The 12921-nt window shown below is 30.3% G+C and overlaps 1 protein-coding gene across 1 annotated transcript; it reads left to right on the forward strand.

Annotated features, from left to right (window-relative positions):
- The first annotated feature begins 9984 nt into the window (after window positions 1–9984).
- On the forward strand, window positions 9985–11661 carry LOC149151844 (uncharacterized). Its single transcript, XM_089442866.1, has 2 exons — window positions 9985–11289; window positions 11465–11661. The coding sequence occupies exons 1-2, from the start codon at window positions 10253–10255 to the stop codon at window positions 11553–11555; spliced, it is 1128 nt and encodes a 375-aa protein (XP_089298992.1). The 5' UTR covers window positions 9985–10252; the 3' UTR covers window positions 11556–11661.
- Window positions 11662–12921: the final 1260 nt, after the last annotated feature.

Genomic DNA, 12921 nt, shown 5'->3' on the forward strand with positions numbered 1-12921 from the left:
GTCACGACCACACCAATTGGTGTATGAGACCCCCTTATTTATGGGACAAGGGACCCACCTCGGCACATAATATGCAAAGAAAGTCATATTATACTTTAAATTTTAAAAAGTCATATTATGCTTTTAATTTGATTAACATTTTCAATCATGTCCAAATTATTTATAAATGATAATTTACAATTGTATATAAAAAGTTACATCATGCTTAGAGTTTAACGTAAAAATAAAAAAATTAAAAACATCACCAACCTAATTATTGATAATGGAAATATATATATATATAACTTTTTAATTATAATTAAATTATTTAAAATTAATAATTAACATTTTTTAATAAAATAAAAATACTAAATATAATTAATAATTAACAGTTTTATCAATAAATTAAATATATTAAAAAATTGCTTCGTCTACCATAGTTTAGTCTTAAAAACCTAACTAAAGCAATTTTTTACGATCCTCAAAAGTTATGGAGTGAAAATCCATGGTGAATCTGAATTATCTCATTATCTATATTGGCTACAAGATCATGAATTATTAATCTTAATTAATGGTTAATATAATTGATATTTTTTAACGTTGTAGATGAATTTTATATTATAATAGTTTGTATAATATAATTATCAACAATGATTAATCAATTTAGATATATTTTAATCTTAGATTTATCAATCACTAAGAGTGATCAAATTTTTTAAGGTGTAAATCTTTTTTTGAAGTATAAAATTTAATTATAATTATTAATTTTATTATATTGAGAGGCGCTCTCCAACCCATAAGAGATGTTGTAATGTTATATTATATAAACATTTGACTCAGTCAAATTACATAAACAAAAAGTGTTGACAGGGATCAAATTTCTTAAGGTGCAAATTTCTTTTAGAGTGAAAAGAGATTGATCCCTATGGGCACTTGGTAGATCTGGAGTTAAGATAGATCTAGGTTGACTTTTATTATAATTTTAATTATAGAGCCAATGATACATAACATAATAGGCATTAAAACATCTCTTCTATATTGCGCTAGAGATCACCTCACGATGCAATTACTAATCTAACTAGTACATCATACATATATACATTGCAAGATTGATTGATATTAACCATTTACTACTTGAGTACTCAAGAAAAAACATTATAGAGTAAGGAATAAGGTTAAATATCATAATTTTTTATTTTCTTTATATATATTATTATTGGGCATAGTCTAACTTATAAACGAAATAACATTTTTTTCACGACATTTTTTCTAGTTAATTTTAACCAAAATCTGATAGGGAAATTTAAAAAATTGAGTTTAAGTTGTTTAATTTGTATAATTTAAGTGCCCCAGGGGTTTTTTAGGGCGCCGAATCCATTTATGCATTCAAAAGTGTATTTTAAATAACCAAAAATCACATTCTAGGTTGAAATTGTATCACCAAATTCCTTTGAAAAAGATTATTTTGTCTTTAAGTTAGACTATGCCTTATTATTCTTCAAATTGGTTAGATAATATTTGTAAAAATTACATTTTGAAATTCATCTATAAAGAATTAGTAATTTCCATAAATCCACTGCTACTATTACACCAGATACACGTATTCATAAATGTCATGTCATTAAAAATTCGATTACAATATATCTCTAGAAACTTGAACCCACACAATTAAAAACCAAATTATTCACCAAACTAATCAAACTAAAATCCTTTATCTACCTTTTAAATTTAATCTACTTATTATTTCAAATATAAAAATTATTTATTAAGATCAGATTATACAATATTATTTTAAAATCAAAATATCAATTTTCTTTCTCACTATTTTAAATAACTTAAAAAACAATTTATAAAAAATTGAAATCATAATTTTAACTTTTAAATATATACTATTACCTTTAAATGAAACACTTAATCACTAACAAATACACAAATGTCAAAAGTCACTAAGAACTAGCCTTAACACACCTATGTAACCAAACCTAAAAGGGTCAAGAAAATTCTATAGAAAACCCGTCATCATTAGGAGCCTATGCTTTGGGAATATCAATGGGGATTGTGATATTGTTACCTCTATGCATCTACCTAAATAAATAATTCATCCATGTAAAAACAAAATCCTAGGAAAACAAACATACATCGAATCTAATGCCCTACTTTCTCTTTATTTATTTATTTATTTATATATTTCCATAGCACCTTCAACCAATCCAATACGTCATGTAACATTGGCCATTACACCTTACAAATAATGCAACTTATACTTGTATTTAATGTCCATGCCCATTACACCTTATAAATACTACTATCTTCTCCCACCACTTTGTAAATGCTCCCATGGTTGTTGGGTGGAACCTAATAAATTTTCACATATTTTTATTATTATTAATTTTATATTTTATAATTTTTATATTTAAAATTATTATTATATTGAAAAAATTATTTATTAAATATTTATGATGTTACCATGCACATGATTTTTTTATAAAAAATTTGATGAGGTATAATGAGCAAAGAGAGTTATGTTATACAATGGTGGGGTCACATAGGTTCATGCACAGTCTTATTGGAGTCAAAAGAGATTAGTTGGGTCACATAGGTTCATGCACACTCTTATTGGAATCAAAAGATATGAGCCATTTCGAATGGGGAGAGTCGGACCTTTCAAAGTGGGATTTTCTATTTGTAGTGTAAAGCTACTTTTTAATACAACTTTCCAATATGGATGGAGCAATGGAACAACCTCTTCCGGGCCACACACCAAAACATTCCTTGATCCATAATAATATAAATGTAATTTTTAATAATAGAAATAAATTTTTAACAAAGAAATACAATTTTAAAAGTTGATGGTAATTTATTGGTAGGATAGAAAGTGAAGGTGAAGTTTTACATTTGGTCTTAAGTAGGTATTTACTTAAGATAAAGCATGGTATAAGAAAGTGTTCCTAGATTTTAAATTTGATTATTAATAATAAATTTAAAATAGATAATAATGAATTTGTTATTTATATATAAATTATTGCTATATGTATGATTTTTCGGAGATGGAATGTGATTTTGATGAACAATTATCTTTATCTTTTGTTTAGGGAATAGAAGAAATAACAAACAACAAAGTGAAGTTTGTGCAGTCTTTCAAGACATTAAATTTTTGGACATTATAAGTTCTCAGTTAATCCTCACCCGTGTTAACTTGGGCATAATCCTTTTTGCACTCCAAAACATGTCTCAATCACCATCCTCTCAAATCCATCCAACTTGCTAAAAAATAGAGCCTCTCCTATATAGATTTAGCAAAATTGGCTTCTTCCATGTAAAAGAAATCAAAACATGGAAGTAAATGTTATGGCCAAATTTTGGATGACTCTAAGAGTGGGTATTATCATCTTTAAGCAAATAGATGGGTCTAAATTAACCACAATCCACATCACATGATTAGGTTGGAACATACACATAATCTAACAATGGTGAACAACAATGAAATTAGAGGGCTCAAGAATAAGAAAGTAATCTGTCACCCCCCCAAATTCATGTTACCCCTCCCATCTTGTTAGTATTGAAGGATAACATTTTGTTGTCTCCAGGTTTGTGTGCCCCCTTGCATCTCGTTTCACCTTCCCCCTCCCCCCATTGTCTCTACTCATTCCCTTCCTTAGTTGTTTAGTTCTCTACTCTTTGCTACCATGGAAGGAGCCCACTAACTATACTATTTTTGTGTGCTCACTAGAGAAGTTTGCACCCTCAAGCAAGCCCTAAGCAACTCTAATCAAGAGCTTGAGTACCTACAATGACATCCAAAATTCTACTCTACAATCTACTTACTAAAAGTTTCATTGGAGAATCACTTGTCGAAGATGGAAGAGAATAGGGATTCTTGCAAACTTGAGATATAGGCTAGACTACAAGAAAGTGAGAAAGGGAGGAAGGAAAATGAGGTTTCCATAGTGTTCCTGACATAGAAGACATGGAATTAGAATACTTAGTTGTATCTCTCTAGAACCTAGTCAATCAAATTAAAAATTATGTAGGGTACACTATGATGGAGAGAAATCGACTCCCTCGTAAGGAGAAAAAAATGACAAAACACTAACTTTTAGGTGGAATATGGAACTAGGACAATGTTCAGATAACAATTTCTATGTTTTGTTGGTTTCTAATTCTGGTATGTTCGTATGTTAGCTAGTGTACTTGTGGTGTTTAGAGTGGAAGAACATTTTTATGTTTTGATTAAACACATAACAAAGTGGAGTCTATCCTCTATTAAGTCAGTTAATATAAAAAATTATCTCAACAAAAGTTCAAGTGTGTAATATAAAAATTATCTCAATGAAATTTCAATCTCAATTAACAATCTTAGAAGAACAAATATAACCATTTTTATAATAGTAAAATTAAAAAAAAGTAAGTTTCACAAAAAAACCTAAAGTTTATACTAAGATTTATATATCATTATTTTATCCCAAAAAATCGTGTTGATGCTTATTCAATTAAGCTTTGAATAGGAAGAGCATAACTAAACCAAATAATAAGAGGATATGATGAACATAAGTAAATCAAATAATGAGAGAATAGGAAGAACGTACGTAAACCAAATAATAAGAACTTGGAGCAATTATAATGTTCCTTAGTACCATATTCTTCACATAATCCTTCTAAGAAACTATATTAGAACATTGCAAACATTAAAGAGTTAAAAGGACCAAAATTGGCTTGAACCCCATATAAATTGGAGAGAAATTAATAGGTGGAGGGGTCCCCCTGAGATGGAGTATGATTATCCATTAAGCTCATTAATTCCACCTTATGAATTGGTACATAAAAAGTGTCTTACTCAAATAAATCAAAGTTTAAATGAGCTCTTGAATCTTATGTTTAGAAGTTTGAACTAGTGATTTGATTTTGTTAATATTTTGAGAAAGAGATCACTAGTGTGATGGAATAACATTGAGAATGTTTTCTTGAATTGGTTATCTAAATCTTAGGATGACAAGTCACTTCCAAACTTAAAACATGTGGACATATGTAGTAGAATTTGAAAGAATAGCTTGAATGAGTGAAAATATGGGAAATGTAAGAGTTACTCATGAAGAGGGTGTCAAATACTATGTGTTGGAACTTCACTAAAGAAATGTATAGTTACAATTAAATAGTTGGGTAAGAATAACCAAGAGAATGAGTTCTAAATGCTCTAACACTATCAAATCACAATTTTCTTATATTACACCTTGAAGATACTTAATGAAAGAGGGATACTGAATGAAGGTAGGTGAAGCAACCATATGAACTACTTCCATTTTTTTATTAGGAAATTCTAAGGGCCTTCATTTGGATTGTATAGAAAATTGATATTAAAATATTGCATTAATGAATCACATAGGGAATAATTGAATGCAACCACTCTCACTTCAAAAACATTATAGAATAAATATACTAAAGCAATAGAAGATAGCTAAAGTAGTATTCACAACCACATTGATTAAATAGATATAACTATTGAAATTGAATAAAAAGTTGTTGAAATAAAGATATACAAATAATAAACCTTGCATTTAGGAAAATATGAACCAAAATTGTAGTACTTTTTAAAATATTATAATATAAGAAATTACTGAAACAAATATAAACACCTAGAATACAACACAGATAAGAAATACAATAAAAAATAAAAGCATTAAAAACCCTTAAAATTGTAACTTAATGTGCCTCTAAAATAAGCCTTACCTTCAAACCCCTAAAATTAAACTATGTCAAAAGAGGCATATTAAAAAGCTCATTCCTTTAAGGCTTAAAACATAAACGTACCGACAAAGGAAAAGAAAAATGATGTAAAAGAAAAACTATTACAATGAAAAAGTTATTACACCTCTCTAATATAAATTTCTTCAACATCCCAACTCATGCTTTATAAAGATGAAAAATAAGATCAATAAACTCATTAAAATCCTTATCATTTTCCTCACTTAAACTAAAATGATTGCAAAGAAAGTAGTTGAATGATATCCCAAATGTGTTTATGAAAGGATGGGAAGAAACAATGTTTATAAAGCATTACAATCCTTATCATTTTCCTCACTTAAACTAAAATGCATCTAAAATCCCTAAATAATTACAAAGAAGGTGGTTGAATGATAACCCAAATGTGTTTATGAAAGGATTGGAAGAACCAATGTTTATAAAGCATTAAAATCCTTATCATTTTCTTCACTTAAACTAAAATGCATCCAAGAACCCTAAATAATTACAAAGAAAGTGGTTGAATGATATCCCAAATGTGTTTATGAAAGGATGGGAAGAACCAATGTTTATAAAGCATGAAATTTAATAATAACTCATAGGTGTAACCCCATCCTTTTTCTCCGAGTTAATAACAAAGTCAGTCTTTGTGTGTTTTTAAAGCTATGTAGAATATCATGCCCATAACCACTATTGGGATTTGTGTTTCCTATAACCACGATTATGATTTATTTTTCCCATTTATTAAGAAATTTGAAGGTTATGAATTCCTACTAGGACAATAGTGTTATAAAGTCAACCTACTTCGAGAAAACATGAGGGAATATTAGTTCCTATATTGACTCAACTAAAGCGTTTGTCTTTATGTTCACCTCCCTCTTATATTAGATAATTGAAAGCATTTCAAAATATTGATTTGGTTGAGGATATTTTATAACAAAGTATTGAATCTCGAATATGCTTCCAATTCATATTGTTCGTTGTTTTTCTCTAATAAGTTGATAGTTTTTTCAAGAATAATAAGCTTGAAATCTTTGATAGTTTTTTCAAGAATAATAAGCTTGAAATCTTTGAGGAACAATAATCTTTATTTCATTATCAATAGGAATTTTGAGGAATAATAATCTTTATTTAATTATTGATGGGAATTTTTATAATGTGAAGTAGTATATTCTTTAAAGTATTTTTTAGCTTTGTATATGTTAGGTCATTTTCCAAGTGTTATTAAAATTAAATTTAATTTAAGAAGATACTTAAAAAAAGTTTAGGATATGAAGGATGAAATAGATTTAATGTGGATTGATGTATATATAAGAGAATATTTATGTCAATTTCTTCACAATCTAGTTTTTGTTGGTGCTTGTAGATGCTAGATGCTTGATAACTCATTTAGTGCCCATCCTTAAGGAAAAATGACCTCTATAACATTTCAAAGGATTTTCATCGGATCAAAATAATTAGGTTTGTTTGATCACTAAATATTCCCTTATTTCATTTGATCCAAATTCTCTATCTGACGAACCCTAGCACAAGGGTTAGTTAATATCGAAGTTATTCTAGATTTTTCTTGGCTTAGTTAATAGTGAAGTTATTCTGGCTTTTTCTTTCCGATCATATGATGTTTTGCCTAATAATATAACATATTTAGAATTTAAGCTTCCCAAAACATTGAATCAAGTAGGAATCAAGAGTATTCCAAATGTGAAAACACATTGTCTCTTAGATTACCTTTCTTCTTTTTCCTTTTCCAATGATATTTGATAAATTATGAATCTTTGATAAATTATATTCATATGGCTTAACTTCCAATAATTTCTCTCGATTCCAATAAATTCAATATTATAAAATTCACATTTTTATATTATTTAAATAAAATATCCAATTATATTAAAAATTTATATAATTATATATATAATAAATGGTGTGAGTTCTAAGATGACTACAAGTTTAATATTTGGTTTGAGAAACTGTTATTTAGGGTTGGCAAAATTACTTGGGGTCTTGGTCTAGGCCACATCAACCCTTAAGATGGGTGAATTTTTGCCTATAAAAATTCGAACTAATAACCTTTACATCACAAAATACCTTAACAACACACCCATCACCTCTATTTTATATAATAAACTATATATATTTTAAATTAATAATTAATATATATTATATTAAATTAACCATACATTATATTATTTAAATTAATAATTTAATCATATTAATAAATTAAAAATTTAATTAGAAAAAATCTCAAACCCAATTACAATTTCCAAAGCAGATTTCCTCCCACATTCCTCTTAGAATGCAGAGCAAAATCAATAGCCGTTACCTCTGCCATTCTCTTCCCATTCCTGGTCACAATGATAATCTCATTGGAAATCGATCGCCTCGTCATGATGTTGGAAATTGAGACTTTGTTATACGGAAGGAGCGAGTTTCCTTGATAATATTAAATGTACGGGCAAAAGATAAATTTGCAATGCAATAAAAGTGAAGGACGAAAATTATAAATCGGATGAGGTAATTTCAATATTATGATAATAATGATTAATGTTCATTAAAATGGTTGTTGAAGTATAATAATAGATCTAATATTTTATTTTATTTTTTTAGATTTTGAGAATGGTTGTTGAAGTATAATAATAGATCTAATAGTTTATTTTATTTTTTTAGATTTTGAAAATGGTCAGTATAATAATAGATTTAATATTTTTTTTTTAGATTTTGAAAAGTAAGAAAATTTGAATATTTTGATATAGAAGTGAATAGTCGTAGTAGATAAGTTGGAAGAGGTAAGAAAATTTGAATATCTTAATATTGAAATAAATTATGGTAATGGTTATGATTTGATTTGATCTTAAGTCTTGTTTAAAATAGTTTTTTGAAATTACCATTTACAGTTACCATGAAAAGAAATGTTCATTACAATGGAATGACTATTTTTTTTTATACTTAACAGAATAAAGTAAAATAGCATTTTAAAATCACTAACGCCATCATTTTTATTAACTTTAAAAAATTCTAATATGAAAATATTGTAAACTATTAAGTACTTCTAACTTATTACACTGAGCATGGTATTGAGCATTCATTTTTTTGGACCGAGTATTAGTTAGTCTTTGACCAAAAAATTATGTAGTTTATCCATAGTTTAATATTGGGAACTCAATTTTTGTTATTTTTTATTATTATTTAAATGTATTTATTTGTGAGGTAATTGGTTGAGGTCTTATTATGGCTTTTTAATAACTTGTTAGTTACTAACTTTTTGTTTTTAACTTTATTTCAATTTTATTTAACTTTTTAATTTTGTTTTTTTTTCCCTTTTTCTATTATTTATATTTTGAATAACTATAATTTTTTCTCCATATTTTCAATTTAAGATGACTTATTATATATATATATATATGCCTCAAGATGTTTACACCATGAAAGTGACAAATATAATGGTAAAAGAAGGTAAAAGAATAATAGGAATAGGAGAAGATGGTAAAAAATGATCAACTAGAGATGCCATCTTCATGAGGAGAGTAACCCAGTATAGGCTAATAAAAGATGGAAAAGCATATGCCATAAATGCACAATATATATATATTAAAACATATAAATATATATAAAAAAATTAACATATATGTTAAAGTTTATATATGTTAGTATAAACAATATTAGCTAATCATATTTCTTAATTTTTGGTAATGACATTTAACAATACAATATTCTATTAATTGTTTTATTTTTATAATAATTTTTTTGCTTTTTTTATTTTTTAGTTTAATTAAATTATATGGCTTTTATTAATTATTATAATATATTACCATTAATTAACTATTATATGGTCCTTGTTAAGTATTATAATATATTATCATTAATCGTTGAAAAGGAATTGTTTTTAGTAAGATTTTTTGGACTTTCTAAAAAAAATTTGTGGTGAAATCTTGATTTGTGTTATGTAAATTGGTTTTTTGAGTGACATCAAGAGAAACTCCAGGGCATTTCCATTGTGCAGGGATTACCAATCAAACCTGTAATTTCAATAAATTCCTACCATATTTTAAAGAAATTAGACTGGAAAACCCCAAAAAAACTTTAAAAAAAAGTCGGATAAAAAATAACACCCATGTGAAAACAATATTTAAATGGCAGTAATGTCAGAAAAAAAATCGAATTTAAATTCTGTCCACGCTGTCCACATCCAGACAATTAAAGATCGGGTCCTTCATTTTATTGGAAATATAGGGTACGTGTAGGTATGTGTGGTAGCTTTCAGAAAAACTGTTGACTCTGGTAATTTGGCACGAACTTTCGCACTGGGCTGTGCCGGTGTCAAGGAAGGACCCAGAAAGCAGTGTATCTTTTGGAGTTTGTTCTCCTTCCCTTCATTGCCGCGCGGCCCGCTGCCCTCCGCCTCCTTTTCTCTGTATATAACCACACAGCCATTATCTCCTCTCTGCAATTGTTCTACTGTCTTATCTTTTACTGGCGGTCTCTAGATTTGCTGTGCTGACCTTCACAATTGAAGAAATCGGGTCGGTCTGAGTCGCTCGGTATGAAGAATTTGAAATCGTCTGATGGATATTTTAGCAGTGTTGTTACCGTGATGAAGCTTTGTTTCATGGCTCTGTCGATAGTCTCTGTTCCTGTGTTCGTGAAGCCTGCATTTGTTGCTTCCTATGAATTCTTTTCCGCCGTGTTTCCCCGAGTGCGCGAGACATTCTCGGCGTGGCTGACGCCTACAGTTCTGTATGTGTTAGTTAACTTTATAATTCTCGCCATACTCGCCAATTCAAGATTTCAACACAAATTCGACATATCGGGCAGATCTCTTGAGGAGCATAACCCTTCGGCTGTCCATCAGAAGCAGCAGCAGGAGGAGCCAATTTATGAGGAAGAATCGACGGAAAGATCCGGTATAACGGAATCGGGCAGGTCTCTTGAGGAGCATAACCCTTCGGCTGTCCATCAGAAGCAGCAGCAGGAGGAGCCAATTTATGAGGAAGAATCGACGGAAAGATCCGGTATAACGGAATTGGAAGAGGCGGAGGTGAACTCTGTAGCGAGACCAGAAAGGATTCGAACCCCGGACCTCCGTAGATTGGAAAGGCCTTTGGCTACCTCGCGCTTTAACGCCAATTACAAGAAACCCGCAAGTTCGAAGTCGGCCGCGGAGGCCAAATCGCTGGGGGTTTCGCGGTCCAAGAAAAAGGCGGACACACTGGAGGCGACGTGGAAGGCCATCACGGAAGGCCGAGGCCCTCCCCTGACGCGGCACCTTCGGAAATCTGATACCTGGGAGACGGTCCACCATGGGGACGCTACAGAGGCCGCATCCCGCGATTCATCATCTTCTTCTTCTTCTGCAGTTTTCCGAAAATCCGACACATGGAGCAACGGCAGGAATCGAACCGAGAACCTCTCCGGAAAACCTGAATTAGGCGCGGGGTTGAGAAAAGATCCCTCTCTGAACCAAGACGAGCTGAATAAACGAGTGGAGGCCTTCATTGCCAGGATGAACAATGAGATGAAGCTTCAGAGGGAAGAGTCGCTGGCTCGTTACATGGAAATGGTGAATCGAGGAGCCAGCGAGTAAATTCTTTTTCCGTTACTGTCTGTCACTGGATTGTAATTACTTAGTTAGTTACTGAGTCTTTAATTGCAGTATTGAATGTGCGGGTTGTTTAATCATTTTCTTGATAGATAGTTGATTTGCAGCTGCATTTCCTTCCAGGCATGACCAGTTTTATTTTTATTGTGTAATAAGGCTGGCAGTCAGGCACAGAAAAGTTCATCGATCCGCCTGCAAATGGAAGAATTGCAGAAGCCCAGTTATCAAAATCGATAAATATTATTGATATTAACAAATGTACTCAAATATGCCGTTGGGCTCTGTAAATGTTTGTATATTTTTATGGATTGGTGTCGAATCAATACGAATATTAACTCTGGTATTTGTATTCATCATGCACATACAATTATGATAAAGATCTGTTTGTTTACGGCATATTCAGCTTTGTACTCTTCTGTCTGATCCAAATTTTTGGTTCCATAAACAAAAGATCAGATGAATTCTTTCATTTTTCTCAGATGAATCTATCAATTTTCTCACAGGCCAGCTGAACTGTCGAATCAGCTGCACATGCACCTCCCGCTGCCGTACGATAATTGAACTTTGCACCTGTCTTGCAATTGAATACAGACACAGCCATAGAGTTAAAAATTGCAGCGTGTCTTTCATCTGTTGGCGCTATAAAATATAATACAGTTTCTTCCCTATTTAGTTTGAATTTATAAAGAACGGTACAGTATTTCAGCTAACTTAATTTAGTTGTGACTGCGATGTTTGTTGGACACGTCGTTAAATTTAGCTGATCACTATTCGTCTTTTTGTCGCTTGGTTCGCGACACATTATCAGAGTTGACCCAACTTCAAAAAGCTGTGGCCCGGAATTGATGAACAATAATAAAATCGGCTGAGGAAGAGTAATTAAATGGAGGGAACATGGTGCTTTATCAAAGAAATTAGCTATTTTCGAAAATTTATTTTATGTTTTTGTTTATTTATTTATTATACAGTTGGAAACTACTAACTTATTATGTTTTAGTTGTCAGATCAGTGGTTTTATAGTTATTATTAGTTGCGCGCAGTTTAACGAGGCGGAGGAGTTGCCCAGAAAGTTATAGAAATTCTGGTCATATTTAAAGAAAATCCGGCAAGGATTCTTGTAAATTCAAGTTATAGTTATTAAACTTCAAAATTTTAGGCGTCTTAGACATTTTTGATGGTGCTGAATCCATTTCCACCATCAAAAACACGATTCAAACACTGCTATTACAAGATTTTTTGAATTTTTAGACGACTCCAATTTGGTTGTTATATTTAGTTGTCAAATTAGTGGTCCAATAGTTAATATTCGTTGTTATATTATTGATTGTTATTAGAGAATACAGATTCAATCATCATTTTTATTTAGAGAAAACTATACAACTTGGAATTATTTTACGGATGGTCTGCAAAAAAATAGACTTTCACTCTAACCAAAAACAATTAAATTTTAAATCCTTAACTTACTCTAAATTTAGCCAAAATCTAGAGGATGACAATTAACCTAGCCGAAATCTTCCCTATATAACTTTTGAAGTCTTCCCTATATAACTTTTAAAGCCTGCATTTTATTTCTTTATTATTTCCCCAAATGTCATTGTATCCTCACTTAAAAT

Source organism: Pinus tabuliformis, chromosome 9, assembly GCF_031772625.1.
Source record: "Pinus tabuliformis cultivar Carrire ecotype Pingquan chromosome 9, CPIR1, whole genome shotgun sequence".
In the NCBI taxonomy this organism is placed as follows: Eukaryota; Viridiplantae; Streptophyta; class Pinopsida; order Pinales; family Pinaceae; genus Pinus; species Pinus tabuliformis.